The sequence below is a fragment of the Phytophthora cinnamomi genome (genome assembly GCF_018691715.1).
Source record: "Phytophthora cinnamomi strain GKB4 chromosome Unknown Contig3, whole genome shotgun sequence".
Lineage (NCBI taxonomy): Eukaryota > Oomycota > Peronosporomycetes > Peronosporales > Peronosporaceae > Phytophthora > Phytophthora cinnamomi.
In genome coordinates, this window is record NW_027150936.1 from 707,496 (window position 1) to 733,478 (window position 25,983).

Here is a 25,983-nt window from a genome sequence, read left to right on the forward strand (position 1 = left end):
CCAACTTAGGAATCGAGTGGCTGCCAAAGCTCACGTTGTGCCTTGAGCGATGGCTGCATAGCGGGTGGTCCTGACCAGCTCTCAGTTTTTCTTTTCTCATCTTCCACGCAGCAGCCCAACGCAAGATGCCAGCCATCTACAACCGCTACGCGCTCGAGGTCAAGATGCGGGTCGCGGAGTCCGCTCGCAGAGGCGGTGTGTGGGAGGCGGTTGCGTAGGAGCTCGGCGTGAAGTACAACCGCAAGAAGTTGGGTGTGCCGTCACGTTGCACAGCAAGAGCCTGTGTACATCTGACCTCGTGGTGGTACATAAGAGGTTACAAGATGACCCCCCCCCCCAGCCCTGGCGTTTTTGCTGGACAAGCTCCGTGACGATCCCGATCTCACTCTGCGTTACCTAGCTGACCTGCTTGAGCGCGAGGTGGGGAGCGACCTACAAGAACTGCCCGTGGAAACCGATGCCGTCGCTAACTGCCACTGTTAATCGCATATTTTTTCAAGTTGAACAAACTTAGGCAGTTATGTATTTTCAGCGACAAATAAGAACTTGGTCTTGCTCTTGGTGAAAGTAAGTTGCTCTTGACAAACTTGGGCTGGAAAAGGTGTACATGTACTGCACCTGCATTGTATATTAATAGAGAGGGAACACACGCCGGTGCTTCAACAAGACTTGAATAGGAAGTACCGGTACCGGGTTTGAGCACGAACAATCACGCACGCATGATTGTTCGTACGAAATGGTAACCATATTGCTCGCAGAAAAACGTGTGATGGTCTCGGGCCCCAGCTCAAGTTGGCAGCTGGGGTTTCCTGTGTGGCTCCAACCTAGGCATTGGAGCCCAGACAACGGACTCTACTTCCACGGCCTGAAGTCGTCGCCTCGTCGGTGACGTACCTCGTCGTACCCTTCCTTCCTTTTCACGTCAGATCCCAGCGCGCACGCACTTGCTAATTGAAGAATGCGATCGAGATAAATGTACAGTGTGGGCACCTATGGATAACATCAGCCTGAAGAGCAATTACCGCTTCGGCCATAGTATTTAGGGAACTTGGAGGAGTTGTGCGTACGTGCACAGAGAAAAACTGTTAATATCCTGATGCACCCAAGAGGCCTACACCATCATCGCTATTTTGTACGAGCTAAATCCTTCTACATAGTAGAATGACAGTAGATCCCTTCAGTTGCTGCAATTAAGCCACGTTTCAGTCACAGGGTCGCAAGGATCTCCAACTCTGTGTTGTATCTGTAGTCGTCGCATCTTAATCGGAAACGGGTTCTCCGTGCATGAAATGCCCGTAAAGTGAGCATTGTATCACATCGCTTTTTTGTGTTTTGACAGGTCACACCAGCGATATAACGCGCCGTTGCACTCATCCATTCCTTTTTTCGCCGGAAGTTTTCAGCGTTACCAGACAGGATGAGCTCGCCGCATACGCTACGTGAGAATTTCTTAACACGTTGAGCGTTCCTTGGGTTGGCCAATCATCCGTTCGATTCGCAGGTAAACACGACGCGGCAGGTGTTCCCCACAGCGGATGAACCTTGCAGTGAGGGCTCTGCAGGTTGCAGTCGCCAATAAATCCATTGCAACACCAAGTCGCACGATCAGTCACTATGATAGCTCGGATTTTCTTCAAATTTGTAAGGTCCGGGAGGTTATCGATGTTGACGAGATTGGTCAGGATCACATGCTCGAGGTTTCGCAAACAAATGACGGTAATTCGGCGAGAGAGAAAAGTAAGGCTAATACGAGTGACTTGAGGCTGGTGAGGCCATCAAAGATGGTAGCTTCTTGACAGGTGGATGAATTCCCAGATGAAGAAACGTGAGTGAGCTCACTCTGTCGAACATATCGTCCGGCAATGATACAAGTGAAGAGAACTTACCCACGTCGGCATGGTGGAAGTGTGCGTGTAAACCAAAAACCTGGATACATACAGCATTCTGACATGGCTGGGCGTCAAGACACAACTACCTGGTATAAGGCTGGGAGAATACTTATAAATGCGTCATTTTGGCGCATCGCCGCAGTTCCTCGGGTAAAGCAGGTAGATGAGTTGAATCGTCTGTAAATCCCCAGCAGCTGCTAATTGCGGGTCATATTTCGCGGGTGAATCCACTCGGGCGCAATACCCACATCGATAATCGTCAGGCACAGGCACGCCGCTCGTCGCAAGTGTCCACCGGTGTGTCTTCACCACGCATTCAGGATGAGAACTACACGCAAGGTTTGATGTGTGAATGCTCTCCTCGACAAACACAATCAACATCAACAATAGTATGATCACCGAGCGACACAGCCGGCTATGCGATGGTTCTTCGGATACAGACTCAATGAAGACTATTCGAGTGTTGTGCTCTATTAGCCACACGATGCATTCGAATGCAGAAAATGAGATTGACCCCAACGCGAACGACAAACTCCATCACGCTTTCAACCCGCAGCGGCGACGGGAACTTCACAGTTGTGTCGTGTATTGTTAGGTTTTCACGGCTTGCTGTCAATAAAACCCGCGATCAGGGTGCAGACATTTTCGGATCACGAGGTTAGTGTGAATTAAATAGGTTGCATTTCATGCTCTGTGCTCTCGTCTATCATCAAAGTTCAGCTTGCAAATCTGCACTTGGTCGAAGTGTTTAATCATTTCTTCGCTGTCTGGCCGTTGGTAGTGCCGGCACTCGCCTTCTCGTGTGTTGTTGGCTTGGCTTCAGTATCAGCAGCCTCTAATTTTCGCTTCTCGCCTGGTTTTGTTGACTCTTTTGGCTTCGCCACGACAGGTTTTGCAACCGTGCCAGGTAGCACTGGAACCGCTGGTGTTGCCGCTACAGCAGGAGCAATAGTGGTCAAAAGTCCTGGTACTGGTGTAGATGATGGTGCGGTCACTGCTGGCTTCGCCGCTCCTGCTTTCGCGGCCACGGCCGAAAGAGCTGCTGATTGCGTCAACGACGCCGTGGCTACTGCTGGCTTTGCCGCTGCAAGACTTGCACCTGCGGCTGAAAGACCCGCTGCCACCGGCAACGTCGTTGAACCTGCAGGCTTCGGTGTAGCAGCATTTGCAGTCATCGTCACTGAGCCCACAGTTTGTAGCTGAGATGAAGCCACCGCTTGCATTTTCGCCGTGTTCGCCATCATTGCACTCATAGCTGCTGCCACTGCTGCAGCTGTTGATCCAGGAGCAAACTTCAGTTGGAGCGCTGACGGAGACGTCATCTGCTGCAATAAGGAAGGCGCAATGGACGGCGTCTGTGGCTGCTGCTCCTTGGGACGGCGTGGCTTCACCACCTTCTCCGTGACCTTCTCGCAAGTATCGCGCAGTACGATCTCTCGTCCGCCCACGATAATCTGTTCCGTCTTAGGCCGACGTTTCCGGCGTTTTTTCGGGGGCTCGATAAGGGAAGTTGTAGTCAATGCTATTGAAGTAGTTGTCGTAGCAACACTCGTAGGCATCGGCAACGCTGCAGTCTTCGCAGCTGTCGTAGTAGCTATACTTGTAGACGTGGGCAACGCCCCGGTTCTCACTGTTGTCGAAGCAGCTACACTTGTAGACGTCGGCAACGCTCCGGTGCTCACTGCTGTCGAAGTAACTACACTTGTAGACGTAGGCAACGCTCCAGTGTTCATAGTAGTAGCTACACTCGTAGACGTAGGTAACGCTCCACTTTTCGTAGCCGTCGTAGTGGCTACCGTCGTAGGCGTATGGAGAGCTCCGTTCCTCGCGGCCGCAGTTGCAATACCAGGGGCGCTAACAGTACGCTGTAGGTTCGCTACTGTTGTGGTTGGCTGCGTAGTCGTTGTTGATCGATTCAAAGTCACGGTTGGAATTGTAGGCTTGGCGCCTAGTGACGCAAATGCCATCGGCAGGTGAGAGACGTGCGCACCTGGAGGGAAAACTACAGGCCGCATGAAGCCCATAGGGATTCCAGCAGCCATCATGGCGTTTGCCGTGATGACGGGTCTAGCTGAGGCGGCTGTAAAAGGTGCCGACCCTAAAGACGTTGATGTTGCTGTTGCTCCACCTGCACCTGCCAGTTGCCTTCTCCAGTACTCGCTCATGGCACTGGCAACAACGGGCTTTGGGGCACTGGGCTGGCGACGTGGTACCTCCTTCTCCAAAACACGATATGTCTTCAAGCGTAGTTTGCCATGCGAATGCGGCAGCTTCTCCGTCGACTTCTTACCCTTGTCCATGTCATTCAAACGAACAACGAAGCGCCGGCCCGAGTTGTCCACATCCAAGTTCCCGCATGCGTTGCCAAACACCACGTTATCTTCTACAATCACATTGCCAGCGTGGTAGAGTAGCCGCAAGCCAAACCGTGCGTTTCGTTGAATCTTGTTTCGACGGAGCAGCGCTTGTCCACCGAGAACCGTAACCCCGGAGTGTCCATTGCCCTCCACTGTGTTCATTGACATCACCAGCGACCCGCGCATGAGAAGCACGCCCGAGCTTCCAGCACCTCGAATGCGACAGTTTTGAAGCACCAACAACGTATCCGCTGCAGGGACCATTTTCGTTGATGTCGTCGCAGTAGCTGGCGCTGCAATAATCCGCGGTGTGGTAGTCGCTGGCGTAACCCCTGGTGGGGTAGAGCGGAGGGTGTTGGTCACAAACGTAGCGGTCACTGGTGTGGCGACGTGAGGTGTCGTTGTTGCCTCCGCAGGAGCTGTGGCGGGCCCTACCACTGAAGCAGTCGTCGCGGGAGTTAAGGCCTTCACTACGGCACTCAATGAAGTAACAGCGGCAGCAGGTGTGGTGATCCGCGCTGTCGTCGTCGCTGGAGTAGAGGCATTTGGTACTGCAGGGACTGATGCAGGAGGCACGGGTGGAGTAATGCCCGTGGGCACTGGTGTAGTAACGCGCGGTGTTACAGAAGCTGGTGGCACGGCAGTTGCCGCGATCTTTGGTGTAGCAACCGTTGTCGTAACCACGGCCGACGCGGTTGCTGTTGTAGAAGTTGGTGTCGTTTCTCGCGGTGTGCCGGCCGTCGGAGTAGTCGAAACTGGAGTAGCAACCAGAGGGGTGCTTACATTTGAAGAGACTCCTCGCTTCTTCTTTCTCTTTTTCTTCTTCTGCTCACTGCGGCCCCATACGCACACGCAGGCGTTCCCCAGACCATTGCCATCAAACTCACAGTATTCCACACGGAGCTGTCCGTCTCCAACCACACTTAGCAAGTGTTGCCAGTTCGCCAGCTTCTTATCTTTCTTCCGCATCGCGCGCCTGCTTTCCTTTACCGCGGGCGCCGATTCGTTGGCATCCGAGCTAGGAGTAATCTCCAGCGCAGAGGAATCAGGAGTCCTGCTGGTTCGTGAAAAGTGAAAACCGCAAATCACACCACCGCGAGCACTCCAACGAAGTTGCGCACGACATGAACGCATTTGCAGCTCTACGTGAGAGTCTGGAGTTGCCAGTAATCTTAATGATTTCGAAATTTCCAGAGGCTCCTCAAGCTGGTACACCCCTGCCCCGAAAAGAACCGTGTCGCCGGGCGCTACCTCCGCCAATACTTTCGCCAGCGATTCAGGAGATCCAGGCTCGAAGTCGCTCGCACACACCTTCACAAACAACGATTGGTGTTGTGCAGCAGTGTGCCAGCTACGGCAAACCATTTGTACACGGTGACGCTCTGGAAACGGGGACAACATCGCCATCACACGTTGTAATGCAGGCGGTGGCAAACCTTCATACCCTCTCTTCTGTGCGCTTTTGAATTGATCGTTAGCAGCCCAAACTGGAGGGCATTCCCACGTTGCTTCACGGGTGTCAGAATTGAAGTAAAACGGCTGGCCAGTGTTGACACATTTCATGAGGGACCAAGCTTCCCCAGTTAGAAGACGCTTGCGTCGCTCAAAGAGCACGTGCGCGCGTTCACGACGGTACAGCTCGGTGTAGTGCTCAGTCATCTGCTCGGAATCGATTTCGTCATCCTCATCCATTTGACCGACCACAAGCTCACCTTCAGCGATAAGGCGGACTTCTTCCTCCCGCTTTTCTGCCTCCGTTTGTTCGATGTCCTCCAGCAGCGTTGGCGCAGATGGATTCGAGTCAATTCCAGCAAGTGCTTCCGCTTGCTGAGCTGGAGTGTATGCATACAGAGGATCGATGTCTTCACGGAAGTGAAGAGCGTAGCGGTCCACTGGGTTGAGCGAGTCCTCAAACCCTTGCAGTGAGGATACTGAGGCTTTCCAGGCCTGCAATTTCTGTTCCTCGGCAGCATCACGTGCTTTCTCGCGAACCTTTTCGCCGTTCTTTCCATGATGATCTTGTGGTTCTGACATCCTACGGCGTTTAGACGTTTTCCGTGTGTGTTTCGAGCTCCGTCGTTGCCGTTTGCGATTTGACGTGGCTGCGCTGACGTCGTCATTATTATCATCGTCGTCATCCATACTCTCATCGTGTTCCGACGCGTCAGGAGTTCCCGAGTCACGCCTGCTTCTTTTCCTTACAGGCGCATCAACCTCTTCAGCTGTATCTTCTTCTGCTGTTTCATCATTACCGAATTCATCCTCTTCGTCATCACCCCTGTCACTTGTCGCGATGCTAGAAGATGGTGTTGATGGTCTCGAAGACACTGCGTCACCTGAATGAGAAAGTCGAACCTTCGACCTTGGGGACGCGACTGTATTCCCACCACCTCCGTCTTCATCAAACTCGTTCTGCTCCTGCAGAAACTCTGCTCGTGCCCCCTTCATCGCTACAACATCCTCCTCATCCTCCAGCTGCGCCATTGCATTTTCCACGGTGTCAAGCGTCACTTCGTTGTCATCATCCACATCCTCGTCGGTGCCTTCATCTTCCACTTCAGATTCGGACTCAATATCCTCAGGTTCCTCGCCTGTACTACCGACCATAAGCTCGCGTAAGCTGGCTTTTGAAAAGAAATCTGTTGTAAATTGCCCCTCCGACATCACGAGGAAATCCAAATGTCGTTTCTGCTGCGCCTTGCGAAGGATGTTCTCCTCCACAGTGTGCTCGCTCACAAGTCGGTAGATGTGCACATCACGAGTCTGTCCAATGCGGTGGGCACGGTCTTGTGCCTGCGCATCCATTGCTGGGTTCCAGTCCGAGTCGTAAAAGATCACAGCGTCTGCACCTGTGAGGTTAATACCTAATCCACCACTTCGCGTGCTCAGGATGAAGCAGAATATCTTCTCGTCGCGATTGAAACGTTCCATGAGCATTTGTCGTTTATCCACCTTCGTCGCACCATCCAAACGGAAATATGTGTGGCCATGCAAGTTCAAAAACACTTCAAGGATATTCAGCATCGAGCTCATTTGCGTGAAGATGAGGCAGCGGTGGCCACCACGCTTCAGTGTGCGCAGGAGCACGGCTAGTTGCTGAAGCTTACCGCAGTCAAACTGCACCAACGCCTTGTCCGGGAAAAACAATTGTGTGCGTTTAAACGAGTTGTGGTATGGAGCCAAAATGCGCGTGGCAATGGGGCGGGCGTGCCTTACTTCGAGTTCCTCAGCCTGGTTTCTGCGTGAAAGAACGAAGTTGTCATCATATACGAAACCACCGCCCCCGTAGATAACACGAGCAGGTCGAGCGCGAGCTTTCGGTACATAGCATACCGACTTGTTCACGACCGCTTGCAAAGAAGCTAACCTCTCCTCGGGATCGCGTACCATAGCCTGAAGAGCTTGCGTCGGCTCGCGAGCATCGAGAAAGGGTCTAGCGCGATGCATATGCACTTCCATAGCTGGTGAAATGAACATTGGCATCGTGCAAGCTCGGATAAGAGCATCTCCAAATACAGGCTCATCCAGGTAGAGCCCAATGTGGATGTTCTGAATCTGCGCGACGCTAGCGCGTTTGTCTACCCAGTACTCGCGGCGTTTCGCCGCCAGCTTCATGATTCTCCGAACAAGGTCTTTCTTCCCCTCGTACGCCGTCGGCACCGTTGCAACGGTATCAGCAGGCAGCGGTGCACTCACGTCGTAGAAAAAGAGTTCTCGCCGTCGTTTTGAAGTGTGTTTCTCACTACCCAACAACTCCAAGCCTGGCAAATTATTTCCCGCCCAAAGTGCCACACGTGGACGCTCGTTTACGAATTCATCAATTAAATATCCACACCGTGACGGCACATGCACGTGAATACTAGGCATATCCAACGGAGAAGCGATTGGACGCGGCTCAAACAAATCCGGATGGTTACAAACTTTCCGCAGCTGCATCAAAACGTTCATCATGCTCATAAAGTTGGCACCGCGACCTTTTCCGCGCCCAAACATTGCGCGACGAGTACTGCTACGCGAAATGAAATCCTCATACAAAAATCGCTGGCGCTTGGACAGCTGACAACTGATCACGTGCTCGAATTTGCCTGGCAACTGCTTTGCCACGTCTTTCTTCAACCGACGCAAAACAAACGGACGAATAATACCATGTAACTGCGTCACTAAGTCCTTGCCGCCTTCGACTCCATTATCCCCCTGCTGAGTTGGATCACTGCCATTCTCCACCATGAGCGCTAGAGGGTTCTGGAACCAGTAGCTGAACTCCTTACGAGACGCGAACACGTGCGGCATGAGGAAGTGCATAAGAGCCCAGAGTTCCAGCAAATTGTTTTGTAACGGAGTTCCTGTGAGTAAAAGCCGCCGTTGCGAGCTAAATGTCAGCAATGTTTGCCAGCGCAAACTCTTCCAGTTCTTAATATTGTGTGCTTCGTCCAGAATAAGGTAATACCACTTCTTGCGCTTAAAGCAGTGCGCATCTTGCACCACAAGCTGGTAGCTGGTGATGCAAACCTGAAATGCATTCTGCTTCGACCATCCTTGTCGAAGCTCCTTTCGCCGCTTTGCTGATCCAAAATATGTGAGAACCTTAAATGCTGGACACCACCGCTTGAACTCCATTTCCCAGTTCACAAGACAACTGGTTGGAACCACAATTAGGTGGGGGCCCCACAGCCCCTGAGCGCACGCTAAATGGGCCAGGAGCGAAATTGTCTGGATGGTCTTGCCAAGGCCCATTTCGTCTGCGAGAATGCCGTTAATCCGCCTTTCGCACATGCTGATAAGCCAATTAACACCAGCCTCCTGATATTCCCGCAGATCTAGCCGCGACGTCAGTAGATAAGGTCGCTTATATCCACTCTTTCTTGCCGGCGACGTGTCTGTTGTTGCCGAAGCCGAGAGATCCACCACGTCCGCTTTTGTATCGTCATCTTCAGGACGTTCCTGCTCTCTATGTGTCTCTATAGCGTCGCGTCCATTTTCCGATTGGGAGCTCTGGTGGCCATCACCGTCCTCGTCATCAGACACGGCAGCGTATCGGGCTCGAAGTTGCTCAATCGACATGTCGCCCTCTTCCTGCAGTAGCCTCAACTCCTCCGCCGTCTGAGACGGCGAGGCGCCACCGTTCATCCGTTCCTCTTCCTCGATAGTCGTCTCGTCGTCAGCCTGGTCCTCTTCTTCGCGCCGTGTCGGCACAAAGTCGCCGTCGCCCGCCTCTGCTTCTTCCTCGTCGGCCATGTCAACATCCTGGTCCGACTCGGGCGCCTCCTCCTCCTCTGCACCCGCCAGCGCGTGCGCGTACCGCGCGCGCAGCTCGTCGATGGACAGTTCCGCCTCCTGCTGCAGCGCCGCCACCTCCTGCTCCGCCTGGCGCCTCGACACGGGTCCGCTCCTCTGCTCCTCCTCTTCAATGGTGGTCTCGTCGTCCTGCTGCTCGTCCAGCAGCTCAAAGTCTGCGTCCTCTTCTCCTTCTTCTTCCTCCTCTCTTCCTCTTCTCCTCCGCCTCCGCCGCCGCCCTGGAAGCTGGCGGCCAGCGCCTGCGCGTACCTCTCCGTCTGGGCCACGAGCTGCGCCAGGTGCCGCTGCATGTGCCTCTGCCGCAGCTCGTCCGCCTGCAGCTTCACCTTGAAGGCGATGACGCGGTCGATCTTGCTCCAGAACTTCTTCACGTCGCGGCCCACGCGCGCGGCGGCGCGGCGGCGCGCGAGCTGCTCGCTCTTCTGCTGCCGCGCGGCGCGCGCCTCCTGCCGGTCCAGGTGCGACACCAGCGCCTGGCTCAGCGCCTTGGCGCTGCGCAGCCGCCACTTGCGCTCCTGCGCGAAGTCGGCGGCCATCCACTCCATCTCCTGCAGCAGGAAGTCGCGCTGGCAGCGCGCGCGCGAGGGCGCGGGCTCCCTGGCCAGCGGCCTGCCCAGCGTCAGCGCCGCCAGCTGCGTCTCCAGCGCGCGCCGCCGCTCCAGCAGCGCGCGCTGCAGCGCCTCGCGCTCGCTCTGCGCGTCGGGAAAAGGCTCGTGGCGCGGCGTGGAGGCGCCGGATTCGGCCGCGGAGCGCGGCGGCGTGTGCGCCGCGGCGAGGTCTGCGTGTTGCGCGGCGGCGGCGGCGCGCGCGGACGCGCGGCGCCGCGCCTGCTTGAGTCGCGCGTTGGCCATGGCCGCTCGGGGCGCGCGTGCGAGTGCGGAATGGCTTCTGGGGGAATGGCGCGGATTGGGCGACCGGGAAGTCAGAGGAGGCGTGAAAGCGGGTGTTTTGACTCTCCAGTAGGCAAAAAAAAGGCGACAGCTCTTGGGTCGTTCCCGTATTTAAAAGTGTGTACGTGTTGAGAATGTATGGAGAGGAGGTGGAGACTGTCCCGTGCGTTGAGGATGTACGTATGTTAGACGGCTGTAGCCTGCTATTCATCGTTCGCTGGGTTTTGTGGTGGAGAGTCTGGTAAAACGAACTCGTTGCTGCCGCCGTCCACGAGAGGTGGACGGAACCTCGTGACGACACTGTTCAAATGGTATATTGGAGCAGACGTCTGCGCGCGTTCTGTTCCGCACAAGCTCCAGCGTTCAGCGATATTGGGCATGGCTGCACTGGTGGTTTGAGTCGCGCATTGTCTTGCCCGACCAGGTCACGGCGGCGACTAATTTAGTCCGCTGGCGTAGTTCGTGAGAAGACCGAGCCCGTGACGAAGACGAGATAGATCGTCATCGGGGCTTATTAGCTGGCGCGAGCACCCCATTCCAACTTCCACGCTGCTCTGCCCAACTCGCGCTCGACAAGGAAATCAAATCGGTATTGATATCCTCGTCACGCATGCCTAACCGGGCAGTCACGCTGTCATCTTCAGCTGTGCTGCACAACTTGCGTCTGCAGGGTCGACGGCCTCCTGTTCATGACGGGTCTCGCGATTCGACCGTTCGTCCAGACCGCCAGGATGTGTACATCGGCGAAGGTCTCATCGGCCCGGCTGGCACGGCCTCGGTTGGACGGCTCGACGGTCTACATGTAGACATCCACGACAAGGCGTCGCACCATCGACGGAAACTGCTGGACTATTTGGCGATTGACGTCGGGGAAAAGTACCTCGACGACATCTACCGGGAGGACGAAAGCTGCGGCGAGAGCTCTGCCGATGAAGGCGACGATGAACCTGGGAGACTGCACGGTTTTCGCTTTCGCTCGACTCCTTCTTCAATCGATGGCAACGCGGCAACGATAAAGCCGAGGAATCCACTCGGCCGCAGGGAACGCGTCCGAAAAGCAAGGGAGGTGGCGTGGCAGAAGGTGAGGCGATTCCTTGTCGAAGAAGAAGAAATGGCGATAGCTCGCAAAAACTCACTCCCGCAGGGCGCTGGTGGGTCCACCGACGTTGAAGAAGGCTTAAACATAGTCAAGTTGCTGGACTCCATGGCGCAGTTTGGTGACGAGAATGTCTCCCACAGTGGCAGCATATCCTCCGATGCCGATGCTGCTGCAGTAATGGATTCTTCGTTCTCCCAAGCAGTACCAGTGGCAGGCAGCAAGAATCCGCATCGTAAATTTGCGGACCGCATCGACCGCGTGGGCAACAAACTAACGCAACTACTTCAACGCGGCCAAGCTGGGGATCACGAAAGTAGCGATGCCACGAAGTCGTCGCGCTCTCAGCCGGCCTCGTCTTACAGCGACGAAGTCGTCCGTGGTGGCTCGCAGACTCGAATGAAGATGTTGGAATTACTGGAGCAAGTTAGTCGGGCATGCCTAACAACTGAGCTCACAGAAGCATCAATGGTGCAAATTTCGGCACGATTGGCTCTGATCGGCCAGATCGTGCGTGAGGACGGCAACAACAAGCATAAACGAAGATTTCGTCGACCTTCAAGTGCGCAGTGGTCGAGTGACTCGGGGGATTGCGATATTGATTTGATGGTCGAGTTTTCATCTGACCGACTTTCGGCCAGCTTGGGGAACCTTCAGGCGAAGGTGGTCCCGACAGTGCTGGACGCCTTCAAGGCTTTCGAGTTGGCGGAAGATCTGACGGACACAATTGACGCGTTCGACAAGCTTTTGAAGGACTGCGGCCTCAACGGCATCTCAGTTGAGGAACCCTGGTATGTGTACTACCACATCAAAGCAGCTGTGTACAACAAGCTTAGTTTTCGCCAGAAACAATTCTTCAAGCTGCTGGATGCACGGTTCAACACGGACCTGTACAAGCAGAAACCTGCCGTCAACAAGCGCGTGTGCATCGTAGGCGCTGGTCCTGTTGGTCTGCGTGCTGCGGTGGAGTTGGCGCTGCTCGGAAGTCACGTGATTGTTCTGGAGAAACGAACGAAGTTTAGCCGTGAAAACATGTTGCACTTGTGGCCGTGGGTCGTACAGGATCTGGCGGCTCTCGGCGCCAAGGTGTTGTTCCGGGACTTTTGCAAATCTAAAACGTACTTCCACGTCAGCACTCGTCTGCTGCAGGTCATTCTGCTCAAGGTGGCACTGCTGCTTGGTGCTAAAGTCCACTCGGTCGATTTCGAGGCGATTATCGCTCCTGGGTTGGAGGAAACTGGCAGCAAACCCTTTTACACCCTGAAGACGAATCCCCAGATCCCAGTGACGAGATTCACCGCGGTTTTAGGTGCCACCGGCGTGAACGACAAGTTGGCCGAGCCTGCCCGTATCAACCGCTTTGTGTTCTGTAACACCGAGTCTCTCGGAATCGTTTGTTACTTCCCGAACCTGGGGACGCCCGACGAAACGAAGGTTAAGGAGTTCGCGTGGACGACTCAGCTGAAGCACCAGATGCTGAACAAGATGCGCGAGGTCGGCATCGACCTGGAGAACGTTGTTTATTCCCGAGGCGATATGCACTACCTCATCATGACGCCCAAGTGCAAGAACTTACTGGACCACCAGGTCGTAAAGCTGAACCACCCAAGCTCGGCCGATCTAGTCGAAGACGACAACATCAACACAAGGGCCCTCCACAGTTTCGTCAATAGCATCATCAACTTCGTAGGCATACCCAAGAAGACGGAGTTCGCACGGGTCAGCCTGGTGGACTTCAGCCCTCTAAGTCGCGCGGAAAAGGCTGCCAGTATCCTCACATCGCACGGCAACAAGCTCTACGTCGGTCTCATCGGCGACTCTCTCTTGGAGCCAGTATGGCACGAAGGCGTCGGCACCTGTCGTGGATTCCTGAGTGCGCTGGATGCCGTGTGGATGATCACGCAAATCGATAAGAAGGACGACAAGCAGCTTCTGGCCGATCGCGAGGTTTCGTACCGCGTGGTGCAGCGTCTCTCGGGTCTCCACCGCGACAAGATGAAGAAGAACATGCACAAGTACACCGCAGACCCCAAGTCGCGCTACGTCGTTCACTTCCCTCGAGTGATTTGACTGCGTGAGTCTCCGTAGACAGCTATCCTTCAAGATCCTCGGTTGATAATTACAGATGGATAGCCTTGTGCGCGTAAGCCAGTCTTCTGCTCCGAGAAGCTTCTTGAAACCAAGCTCATTCTCCACATTAGTAGACATGCACTGATGAGATTAGGATGCACCATCGTCGTTGTTGAGAAGTGGCGAGTTGTTGTAGAAAGGAACGCTTCGAGAACAGCGGTCTACGTTGCCGTCGTTACACTCGTCTCAATGCTTGAACATCTGTTATTGCGGTCGTGGGTCATGACTGCGGTGAAGTCAGAATAGCACCAAATGAGCACAATGTACAACTCCTGTCAAATGAAATGAGATTAAAAGGTTCCTGGAGCTTTGAACCTAAATTAGTTCATTAAATGTGTACAGTACAATAGGTACCCCCCCCTCCCTCCACTCACACACACGGCACGATGAACGCTGACAATTGTTGTTGAAACGGATGCATTGATTGACACAATCCTGATATTCGTCCAACACATAACAACATTACACGCAAGGTTATAATACTTGGCTTGTTGAAAGGAATTATGCGGACTTGGTGGTTAACAATAATTGTGGGTCCGAAATGCAGTTCACTGGCTCGTAGGTCGTAGGTTTCCAGCTGCATTCCAGATCCCTGCTCTTGTGGTGGGCGTAACGCCTATCACAGCACCACGTCTCAGCAGGCATGACATTACGATTTGCTATACATGTATTATGCTTTGCAATGCGTTTGTCGTTTTCACCTAGTGATTTGCCCGAGTTATAATATCTGGCGCCCGATATAAAAACAGATGGCCATTAAATCCTCCAAGTTATAATCGCCAGCCTCGATATCGATATCGATTTACGCTATCTGTGGTCGAATTGCCGATCCAAAAACGCCATTCGGGCCGATTTATTTTAAATCGCGATGGCTGTGTACGGATTATAATGCCGCGCTTTATATATATATAATATGCAATTGGACACGTACATCTGGACACTTGACGAGTGGTCGGCAGATCGCGCTGCTGATCTGTCGAAGCACCGCAGTTTCCGAAAACCTTCACCTTACACAAGTGCAGCATGTACTCTCTCGACCACCGTTGGCGAGCCGTTTTTCTTATGCATGTGTATGGAATATGTATGCAGTATGTTAGTGATATATTTGGGCCTAACGTGCGAACACTGCAACGTTGGTACAAGTTGTTTTTGACCGATGGTGTGGTTGATGAAGGAGATCGAACTAACCGCTCGTCGCGTTGGCCGAACGACGTGGTAACCCGTGTTCGAAAGTACGTGAAAGCCCACCCTACATTTTTTTTAGAGGAGCTACAGCAGTTCATACGAAACGCTTTTCCTAAAGTAAAATGGTAGCGTAGTATCAACATGTGGTCTTACATGGCGGGGGGCTGCTCGCGCCACAGAGAAGCGGAAAGCCCAGTGTTGCAGGAGCCGCTCGTGCACTCGCGCTGTCGCTCGCCGAATGCCTTCCGCCACTCGTCGAGCTGCGGCAAGATAAACAAAAAAATCGAAAGTGAACTGCTCGTAAGTTGGAAGTTCACTCGATGACATCGTTAGAATATCAGCTTCGGAGATGTAGGCCCAACGATGCTTTAGCAGCTCCCAGAAGTTGGATACGGAGAACTCCTTGAAGTCTTGCTGGCGGGCGTTCTTAGTGGCTTTCATGAATACCTTCCTGTCTTCGATCACGTCAACTTCAGCATCAAACTCCTGACCTGAGAGGAAGCGAAACATTTGAGCCCGGGCCACTGAGTAGCCTGCATCGGCCACAAACTTGAACGACTTCACGATTCCCTTACGCGGGCCTGATGAGCGCTGGCCAGTCCTGAACGTCACCGAGCCTCGAAGTTGCTTGTCGAATGGCAAATCACCACCACGTGGTGGGCTCATTGTAACAAGCAGGAGCCGCTAGTGCACTCACAGACGAAGCTAACGAGCCGTTAAACACGTCCAACAGAGCCGTACCGGAGCAGCAGTAGCCGGCGACGTTACCTCGGTGTCCTGAGAACCAACGATGGCCCGTTATGTTAAGTAGGAAGAGGTGGTGCGACTTACCTACGCCTGGAGGTCGATTTACTACCGTCTCGCATTTTTATGTCTTCGAATTATTTTATCTCAGAGATCGATCTAAGCCCTAAATCCGAGCGACAAAATATCTGCAAACCACAATACATAATATAATATTAAAATTGGTCCGTTGTCTGGGTGCTACTATATAATAAATCACGAAAAAGAAGGGATTTTCGTCTGAGGCAGCCGAATAGTGGACTCGCTCAGCCCAACTGTTCTGCTAGAACTGTCTAACTGGTGGCTAGCGATACAGGCTTTTATCACAGAGATCTAGCTGCACTTGTAGAGCATGCTGTGAGTTAGGCGTGCCGAACATTCTGTCATAAATCCATGTACTGAACGCACTAATAAGGTTGGGTTTCTTATGTCGTCCGGCAAAGAATTTCGCCAATCAGCGTCGAGTATTTTGGGACGGGGTGGACCAGTCCCCGGAGGAAGATAAGAAACCCACCCTAATACAACAACACTTTGAACGGATCAAATCGGACCAAATCCCAAATTTGGTAAGAAATTCGCCAGAAAAGGGTCATCTATCAAATTTTATTCCCATACTTTCTCGGGATTTAGGTCTGGAATAAATGCTGCCCACTACATGTATTAGTTGCGCGATGTATACACAGTGGGATTGATTACAAGCTCTGTCCATCACGAATTTGGTCAAGTGTTACTTATTCAAAATACTTTTACAAAATTTGTATGATTGGAATTTGTCTTGTAATGCTGTCTACATGTGTATACTTTCTTGTGGTGTAGTGCGTAGTATACTGTACCAGTGTGCACTTGTTTCTTCGGGGAGTTCCAACGAAGAAACCACGATATATTCCGAGTACGTCATGTTCAGCTACATCTCACCCAACGGACTGGCATCGTATTCCAGACACTGATCGAATAAACGACAAGAAGATAGCACTACTACTTAGGGCCGTTCTTAAGTTCCCGGGACGAATCCCGGGAAAATCCCATCCCAGAGTCCCAAAATAATGATGGCAAGTGGGGATTTTGTGTTTTGTACACAAACCTTACTAATATCATAAACCCATAATACAACTTGTATGGTCGGGGGTGTGAACGCTGTTTCCCACCACTCGTCCCGCTCCCAACGACGCGAAAAAAACTCGGGATTGGGAGATGCCTCCCCTGCCAACCGGATGCGTGGACCAATCACAATGCGTTATTTAGTCCCAGGACGTGGGAGCGGGAACTTAAGAACGGCCCTTAGCAAATTGAGAAGACCACTAATCGGTAATCGACCATTCTTCTTCTCTGTGTGCACTTGTCAAATGCATTTGATTCACGATCGAGCAAGTACGGTACATGCATTTAGCGTGAATAAGCCTAACTCCATGCAAACTTCCAGCATTTACAATAACAGGATAGTGTGCTGCGACACGTTGCCGACAGCTCTCAAGGATCAACTCGACCCGACTTGCAGATCCGGCGGTAAGCTTACAGCTCGACATCACGACAAACTGCTCTACGACCACCTGGTTCAAGTCCCGTATTCGGCTCGTCCGCCACAAACAATTCGCAGCAATCTCAATGGACCCACGGGTCCTTGCGAAGAGCTCTCTAAGTACAGCCGAACGCTAATATCGAGCTAACGGAATGGAGAATGACTCATGGTAGAAGACCGACATCTTAAGTAGCGATAAGTGCTGCTCAACCTGTAGCCAGTGTGAGCTTCAGTTTGTGACAACTTCTCGACACTCGTGGTGGCAAGTGGATGACGGATGGGCTGACAGTCCTAGCTCGTCTGCATTTCGTCACCACGAGGCGGACGAATGGCGGAGACGTTCAGCAAAAGAAGGACCGTTCCATTGAACAATCGGCCCCAGCTGTCGAATACAACGCCGAATGTAGCGTAATCCATTGAACAATCGGCCCCAGCTGTCGAATACAACGCCGAATGTAGCGTAAGAAACTAGGCATAATCCACACTAACGCGACAGAGGCAACCCACGCACGCACATGAATGGCTCCGGGGACCATGTCGCTTTGTCATGAATGAGCTTTCCTCCTTGGACTGTTATGTGTTGAAAGCGCCTCGACCATTGGAGACCACCACCCCATCGTGAGCTCGTCTTTCAGAATCAATTTTGTTCGAGCTGTGAGCCGGTCGCTACTGCATCATGCACAAGTCGGAGCGCAGCCCCCCCGTTCACGACTTCGAACGCCCGCGGGCCATGGATCGCCAGATCGCATACATCGGTGAAGGTCTCATCGACCCGAATGGGCTTGACTCGCTGGACCAGATCGGCGACATTGACATCGATGACAAGTCTCCACAGAACAGGCGACCTGTGCTGGACGACCTCGCAATCGGCGTCGGCGAGAAGTATCTGGACGATATCTACCGGGAGAACGGCAATGGCGGAGTCAACCCCGAACACCACGCGAGTCCGTATCCGCCAACCGTGAGACCCGTTGACCGCATCCGCACGGACAAGGAACTGGCGTGGTTGAAAGTGAGGCAGCTCCTGATCGAAGAAGAACAGAAGGCGTCGACACACCGGAGACCGCACACAAGAAACACAGATAGGTCCGAGGACACTTCCAAGCCGAGCAAAGGCCCCTGTAATACCGTGAAGCTGCTGGACTCTTTGGCGCAGTCTACAGCGCACTTCTCTCTCAACAGCAGAGCGTCTATCGAGGCAGAACCAAGAAATCCACCGCAGACGTTTGTCGACCGAATGGGTAGCAAATTCTCGCAGTTTATGCGTGGGAACACTTCGTCCTCTTCGGACGACGAAAGCAGCAACTCGACCAAGTCGTGGCGCTCGAATCACTCTGAATCGTACAATGAGTCTGTCGCCCCCGAAGGAGGCTCGTCGTCATCTCAATGGATGTTGCGAGCTGCGCTGGAACAGGTGGTCAAGACTTGCCAACGGATGGAGCTATCCGATGCCTCCATGGCACAGATTTTGTCGCATTTGTCCATGATTGACCAGATCGCCCGAGAGGACATGAGCGCGCCGGTGAAGCCAGGAGGAAGTCGGCGGCTCTCAGTCACACAGTATTCAAACGAGTCGAGTGAATACGAGAAAGAGTTCCGAGAGACTCCGAATCCTCTTGACAACATTCAAGTGAAGGTTGCTCCAGGTGTACGCAACTCTTTCAAGGCTTTCACATCTGCGCAAGACCTCAACGACACCATGGCAGCTTTCGGCAATTTGCTGGCAGATTGTGGTCTTAACGGAGTTAAAGGGGAGGAGCCTTGGTACGTGTACTACCACATCCGAGCTGCTGTCTACAACAAATTGGGTTTCCGTCAGAAACAACTTTTCAAGCTTCTGGATGCGCGGTTTAGCATGGACGTCTACAAAAGGAGACCTGCTGCCGGCAAGCGCGTCTGCATTGTCGGAGCTGGCCCCGTTGGTCTGCGAGCTGCAGTGGAGCTCGCGATTCTGGGTAGCCATGTTACTCTGCTGGAGAAGCGGAAGCGATTCAGCCGTGAAAACATGCTGCACTTGTGGCCGTGGGTGGTTCAGGACCTGGCGTCGCTGGGAGCGAAGGTGTTGCTCCGACACTTTTGTAGGTCGAAGACGTACTTCCACGTCAGTACGCGCCAGCTTCAGGTAATTCTGCTAAAGGTTGCGCTGCTGGTTGGTGTTCAGATCCACACGTCGACGGATTTCGAGGAGATTCTGCCTCCTCAACCGGAAGAAGGTGGCAATCAATTCTATACCATCAAGTCTTCGCCTCAGATCCCGATGAAGGAGTGCACGGCAATTCTAGGCGCCACTGGGGTGAACGATCAATTGGCGGAGCCTGCTGGAATCAACCGCTTCGTGTTCTGTAAAACCGAATCTTTGGGCATTGTCTGCTACTTCCCAAATCTGGAGACGCCCGACGAGATGAAGGTGAAGGAGTTTTCGTGGACGGCACAGCTGAAGCACCAGATGCTCAACAAACTGCGCGACGTTGGAATCGATCTGGAGAATATCGTGTACTTCAGAGGCGAAATGCACTACATGGTGATGACGCCTAAACGACACAACTTGCTGATTCGCGGGGTGGTGAAGAGGAACTATACTGACTCGAAGGACTTGGTTCGCAAGGAGAACATCAACCAAATCGCCTTCCACGGGTTCGTTAACGCCATCATCAGGTTTGCTGGCGTCCCGAGGAAGGCGGATTTTGAACGAGTCAGTATTTTCGACTTCAGCTCACTCACTCGAGCTGAAAAGGCTGCCAGTATCTTGACATCGCAAGGCAAAAAACTGTACGTCGGTCTCATCGGTGACTCGCTTATGGAGCCTGTCTGGCACGAAGGGGTGGGAACCTGTCGTGGATTCCTCGGAGCGCTGGATGCTGTGTGGATGCTGTCACAGATTGGCAAGAAGGACGACAAGCAGCTACTGACCGATCGCCAGTTGGCCTTCGAAGTGATGCAGCGCCTGTCGGGCCACCACCGTGACGAAATGCAGAAGAACGTGCGCAAGTACACGGTGGATCCCGCGTCGCGCTACATGGTTGACTTCCGTCAAGTCGTTTAGCTATTAGTCTAGGATAGTAGAGATGTAGAGTTACTGCTATGGATAGGTTAGGTAACTCTAAAACACGAAATTATGAGCTACAACATGAGCTACAATCGAGAAGCTTTACAAAATCGAATGAAATTATTTACTACCACTGCTATGGAAATCAAACCCAAATTTGTGCATCTAGATCCCTCGAGGAAAGTCGATCGTGTAGCGGGACCTTGGATCGACTGTGTACTTGCGCACATTCTTCTGCATCTCGTCGCGGTGGTGACCTGATAGTCGCTGCATCACTTTGTACGCCGTTTCTCGCTCAGCGAGTAGTTGCTTGTCTGCTTTCAGACCAATCTGCGCCACCATCCACACTCCATCCAGCGCTCCCAGGAATCCACGACAGGTACCCACGCCTTCGTGCCAGACAGGCTCCAAAAGGGAGTCGCCAATGAGACCGACGTACAGCTTTTTTCCATGCGACGTCAAAATACTCGCAGCTTTCTCGGCTCGAGTCAGGGAGCTGAAATCGAACAGACTCACGCGCGTAAAGTCCGTCTTCCGGGGAATGCCTGCGAACTTCACGATGGCATTGGCAAATGCATGCAATGCGTTGTGGTTGATGTTGCCGTCCCTCACCAGATCTGCCGAGTTCGGGTGATTCTTCTTCACCACCCCGCGAGTCAGCAAGTTGTGTCTCTTTGGAGTCATCACAAGGTAGTGCATCTCGCCACGGAAGTACACGATGTTCTCCAAATCGAGGCCGACGTCCCGCATCTTATACAACATTTGGTGTTTTAGTTGTGCTGTCCACGAGAACTCCCTCACCTTGGTCTCCTCTGTTGTTTCCAGGTTTGGGAAGTAGCAGACAATACCCAAAGACTCTTTCTGGTTGAATACAAAGCGGTTGATGCCTGCGAAGTCAGCCACCTGGTCGTTCACGCCCGTAGCGCCAAGCACCGCTGTGAACTCCTCAACGGAAATTTGAGGCTGAGATTTGATCGAGTAGAACGGGTTCTCCCCGCTCTGCTCGGATCCAGGAGGAACTATTGCCTCGAAACCCGTTGACGTGTGCACTTGCACGCCAACTAACAGCGCTACCTTGAGCAGAACCACTTGCAATTGACGAGTACTGACGTGGAAGTACGTCCTCGACCTGCAAAAGTGTCGGAACAAGACTTTCGCTCCCAATGACGCCAAGTCTTGCACGACCCACGGCCACAAGTGCAACATGTTTTCGCGATTGAATTTGGTGCGCTTCTCGAGAACCGACACGTGACTGCCAAGCAGTGCCAGCTCCACTGCAGCACGCAGACCAACTGGGCCAGCTCCAACGATGCAGACGCGTTTGTTGGCAGCAGGTCTCCGCTTGTACACATCGGTATTAAACCGCGCATCCAGCAGCTTGAAGAGCTGTTTCTGCCGGAAGCCCAACTTGCTATACACCGCAGCTCGGATGTGGTAGTACACGTACCAAGGTTCCTCCACTTGGACGCCGCTTAGCCCACAGTCCCCGATAAGGCGGTCAAACGCAGCCATAGTGTCCATTAAATCTTCCGCCGAGGTGAAGGCTTTGAAGGACTCGCGTACGGTTGGCGCCACCCTCGCGTGAAGCTTGCCCAACGGATACGTTGGCACCCGGAAGTCGTAGTCGCTCGAATCATTCGACCTCTGCGTGCTCGACAGTCGGCGAGCTTCAATTTTCTGCTGGGAGATCAACTCTTCGCGTACGATTCGGTCGATCGAAGCCACATGCGTCGAAATACGCGCCACTGCTGCCTCCGATAGCTCTGTTCGCTGACACGCCGCAGTAATTTGCCCCAACATCGCCATCATAGCAGTTTGGGCCGAAGATTTTCCGGGAGTGAGGGGCTGCTGGGCGTACGGAAACGGTGAGCCCGGTTGCGGGTAGGCGCCCTGCAGGAATTGCGCCATCTTGTAGCCCATTCTCGAGAAAGTCGTGGCGCTTCCAGTAGACGAAGCCGGTGTCGGTGCCAACGATGGATCGACCTTTGGCGTCGAGCCCTCGGACGACACGCTGCCGTTGTAGTCACTCCCCGACCGCACTAACGAATCCAGTAGCTTGACTGTGCCGTAGCAGTCGATGCCGTACTCTTCGTGCGAGTCCACGGATTTCTTCCGCGTCGAGGCTTTCTCTTCCTCTTCGATCAGAAGCTTCCTCACCTTCAGCCACGCTTGTTCCTTATCCGTCCGAGGCTTCACCACCGCCGGTATCCCATTACCGCTGATGGAAGAGCGGTAGTTGCCGGATTGAGGGTCGTCACTGTCGTCTTCTCCCGAGGTGCAGTCATCCTCGTCTCCTTCGCGTCTGTAGATATCGTCGAGATACTTTTCACCCACGTCGATCGCCAAGGAGTCCAGCAGCTTCCGGCGGTGCCGTGGAGACTGGTCATCGATGTCGTCCTCACTGAGCGGATCCAGTGAGTCAACGCCGTTCGGCTCGATGAGCCCTTCACCAATGTACGTGACTGGGTGGTGGTTCTCGCCCACTCTGCGACGGTCCGGGACGGGAGGGGGTCTGCGGTCCAGCTTGTACATCTTGCGCTCGCTCGGGCAAATGCACGAATGACGCCGCAGAAATCGCCACGTTAAATGGTATCCCCAGTTGAAGACGGTCGGACTGTGGGCAAACGGGGGGCTTCGAGCTGCCTAAGCAGAAGTGCATTACGTGCAAATCGTGCGACGCCTAAGGTGAAGTTTTATTGCTACCTGTTTCACCAAAACTGGCCTCAATTCCATGCCCGCGCCCACAAATGCGGAGTGAGTGTGGCGCTTTGACCCGGCCAAGCCACAGGTCGAGTCGCCAATACCTTGAACGCAGCGTCTGTATACATGTAGTCGCTACGAGCGACTGCACTCCGTAGACATGTGGCTGTGGAATTATAGATTGTTTACGTGTTTGACCGATCAATTATCGAAATCTCAACAATCTTAAATACATGTACAAAATATTGTAATCTATAACCTCGCTCATTTTTCCTCTGGCGAGGTGTATTTCTATTCGTTCGGTCTTGTAATCGTCCTAATGCATCTACTTGATCCATCACAGAGCTGCTTAGCTTCAAAAACGTTGATCTCTTAATCCAAAATTTCTTTCGTCTCGCATTCTGAAGCAGCTAGAACATCAAGAAAAGCTAGCTGCTAGCTAACGCCGATTATCTGGACTCACGGCTGCTCTGCTGGATTTCAACTGAAGCCGTGCGCAGGGGTCAAAAGGTAGAATGGGGGACACTGGGATTGTAATTGCCGATTGAGATCTACGCACAATCAATTATTGTGATTGACAATCTTGGCAATATTACAATAGCAATCCTATATTCCACAGCTCTACGGCATGCCCAAGCCGGTGGTAACAAGCGATGGTCAGATCTTCCAGCGCAGAAGTAAAGTGGCGCGAAGCTAACGCTTGATCCAAGGCCGCGTAACGTCCCCCGCGGGGTGAAAGGCCCGGAAAGTAAGGCTGCTGGTCAGCAGATCTTCGCCCGAACAAGGTTGTCAAGCCGCCTCGACGCAACCACATGGACACGGGGTTGTTAAACTTTAGCCCGAGCGCACCGAAATGGTATTACATGTTGTTGTAGCTGCTGAGACTTCGTGTCGTCGTTGGTTGTCGTTCGGTCGCGCATCCTCAAACACGCCAGCCCGCCTGTCAGAGAGGTGGCGCGGCGTCTTTACCATTCAAGGTCTGCCTTCGCCGCCTAAGATTTTGAGGACACCGAAGTTGAGGCGAAGCGGAGACTGCGTGGATGTCTGCGGCGCCGACGAATCCGCACGAATTCATTTCGCGTGACAAAGTATCCAGAGCAGCTCCCGGCAAAGCGCGCGACAGTAGTGGGATGTCCGTGCGGAGCGTGGCGTAGCGCTGAGACAAAATGAGCACTGTGTAATAATCCACAATTTGATTCTGGATTTTGTAAATTAAATCCAAAAATCTCAATACCAAATATCTCCCGTAGTAATTTTCAGTGAAACGTAATACTTTTAGTTATTATCTAACATTAGTACCTGTGTTATGTAATAACCTTACAATTCTAAATACTATCAGCAACAGGTAAGGATTATCGGTGACATTTAATATTATCGTGCTCTGCAGCCTGACCATGAAGGTGGCGCGGCGCAGGGAAACCGGGAGGTTGAGGCTTTCTCGCAATATGGACATGCAGGCCCCGTACTTCGAGATCTCGGTACTACAAAGTTCGATCGGTTCTGAGATGGCCCCGATAGACAAGGTTGCGTCTTCGAAGCAGATCAGAAAGGAAAAAAAAAAAAAACATTCCTGATCCAGGTTTTCTTCGACGGCATCGTGTGCACGATCAAGTTGACTCAACTTCCGCAGATGCAGCGAGGATGCGTGTACCCCAAGTGAAATAAGCCAGCAGCAGCTTTCTTCGTTCTTTTCTCGCTTTGCTTGATTTTATTCGTCGAAGCAAGTGCTCGAACCTCCGTCGCATGGAACCCTCATCCAGAATGTACGATGCACGCGTGGACCTGGACTATCCCGAAAAGAGGATCTCTTACCGATTGGCCACGCCTCATACTCGTCGACCGAGATATTGCCCCAAGACCTACGCAGAGCGGATGCAGCCGAAGAATGTCACGGAGAAGGTCGCTCAATTGGCCTCAAAGGGTAACCTCCAGGCTCTGCTGCTGACAAACCGCTACATGCCAGAGCTGCCCGAAGAACTCCGACGATGTACCGAATTGATATGCCTGTACAACACAACGACTGTTTTCTTTGTTGAGTGAGCAACAGTACTAACTAACTCTCTTTCTGGGCATTCTACTCTACCAGGAGCCTAGAGTACACACACAGGCGCTACCAGCTTGGATCAAAGAGTTCAAGAAGCTGGAATTCTGTACGCTTTCACTTACGCTACCTTACTACCGAAAACTAAACTACCGAACGATCTCTTCTTTTTGCGACAACAGACACCTCGAGAGCAAGATGAGTCTCCCGATGGTCGCTCTCCCCGACAGCATGTTCGACGACATATCCTCCTCACCTTCATCCACCTCGCGTCGTTCATCCCGGTGACCCAACTTCCCTCCTTCCACGGCCTCGCCCATCTTCGATCAGCCACCCTAGCCATCTCCCTCGCTCTGAAGGAGCTGCCTGCATTCGACCGCCTCGAGCACCTCGAACGGCTCGTCATCTCGTGCGTCCCGACGCTCCACAGCCTCCCGAACGTCACCACCGTCGAGAATCTCAAATCCCTCGTCGTGCTCGACTGATGCGAGTGCTGCTGCAACGGGTTCCTGGGCGACTGCGACCTCCAGAGCCCTCTCTGTCCGCCTCATCTAGTGTGGGGGTCGCCAGCCGCAACGTGCCTGCCTCCCAACCAGACCAGCCCCATCGCATCTGCCGCCACCATTGCGGCAGTGAATACCTAAATTCAGCTCGACGATATGCGATACCGTCCTCCGACCTAAAGGCCTCGACGGATCCCCCCACCGAAGCGCGTGTGGATGTATGCAATGGCACGTTGTGGAAGCAGTGCAATGCTCCGGGCACCCCGGAAGCCATGTGCTACAATGAGCGGCTGATGGTGATCTCGTGCACCATGAACCCGCTGATGCGGCGACTACAAATCCAACGCCCCGTGCTCTCGTGACATCGAGTCGTGGCTCGGACGCAGGTAGTCGGTCGGTCGTGGAATCCATGAGGGGACGCTAATGAACGGCGCAGGACACGCCGAGGCGGAATCCAGCGCGCGACTTGCAAAGGGTCTCGACGTGGCTCTTGGATCTGCTCGTGGACGCGCGTGAGCCGTCCGTCACCACGCTTGGGATCTTCATGACCAA

General features: G+C 53.2%; 5 protein-coding genes across 6 annotated transcripts; 3 read left to right on the forward strand and 2 right to left on the reverse strand.

Moving 5' to 3' along the window:
- Positions 1 to 5,597: 5,597 nt before the first annotated feature.
- On the reverse strand, positions 5,598 to 10,392 carry IUM83_09184 (putative SNF2 family helicase/ATPase and F-box protein; the record flags this gene model as incomplete). Its single annotated transcript, XM_067933607.1, has 3 exons — positions 5,598 to 5,628; positions 5,691 to 9,734; positions 9,791 to 10,392. 3 exons carry the CDS (start codon positions 10,390 to 10,392, stop codon positions 5,598 to 5,600), a joined length of 4,677 nt encoding a protein of 1,558 aa, XP_067799828.1.
- Positions 10,393 to 11,041: 649 nt separating this feature from the next.
- IUM83_09185 (methionine sulfoxide oxidase MICAL3 protein) lies at positions 11,042 to 13,597 on the forward strand (the record flags this gene model as incomplete). The annotated part of the gene is made up of 1 exon (XM_067933608.1): positions 11,042 to 13,597. One exon carries the CDS (start codon positions 11,042 to 11,044, stop codon positions 13,595 to 13,597), a length of 2,556 nt encoding a protein of 851 aa, XP_067799907.1.
- A 4,220-nt stretch (positions 13,598 to 17,817) lies between these two features.
- Positions 17,818 to 20,184, forward strand: IUM83_09186 (methionine sulfoxide oxidase MICAL3 protein; the record flags this gene model as incomplete). Its single annotated transcript, XM_067933609.1, has 1 exon — positions 17,818 to 20,184. The coding sequence occupies one exon, from the start codon at positions 17,818 to 17,820 to the stop codon at positions 20,182 to 20,184; it is 2,367 nt and encodes a 788-aa protein (XP_067799908.1).
- A 168-nt stretch (positions 20,185 to 20,352) lies between these two features.
- Positions 20,353 to 22,719, reverse strand: IUM83_09187 (the record flags this gene model as incomplete). Of its 2 annotated transcripts, XM_067933611.1 has the most annotated exons (2): positions 21,876 to 21,957; positions 22,046 to 22,719. In XM_067933611.1, 2 exons carry the CDS (start codon positions 22,717 to 22,719, stop codon positions 21,876 to 21,878), a joined length of 756 nt encoding a protein of 251 aa, XP_067799910.1. The 2 variants fall into 2 exon arrangements, with proteins under 2 accessions (XP_067799909.1, XP_067799910.1); XM_067933610.1 differs by having other exon boundaries at positions 20,353 to 22,719.
- A 1,911-nt stretch (positions 22,720 to 24,630) lies between these two features.
- IUM83_09188 (uncharacterized protein) lies at positions 24,631 to 25,413 on the forward strand (the record flags this gene model as incomplete). Its single annotated transcript, XM_067933612.1, has 3 exons — positions 24,631 to 24,893; positions 24,974 to 25,037; positions 25,111 to 25,413. 3 exons carry the CDS (start codon positions 24,631 to 24,633, stop codon positions 25,411 to 25,413), a joined length of 630 nt encoding a protein of 209 aa, XP_067799905.1.
- Positions 25,414 to 25,983: the final 570 nt, after the last annotated feature.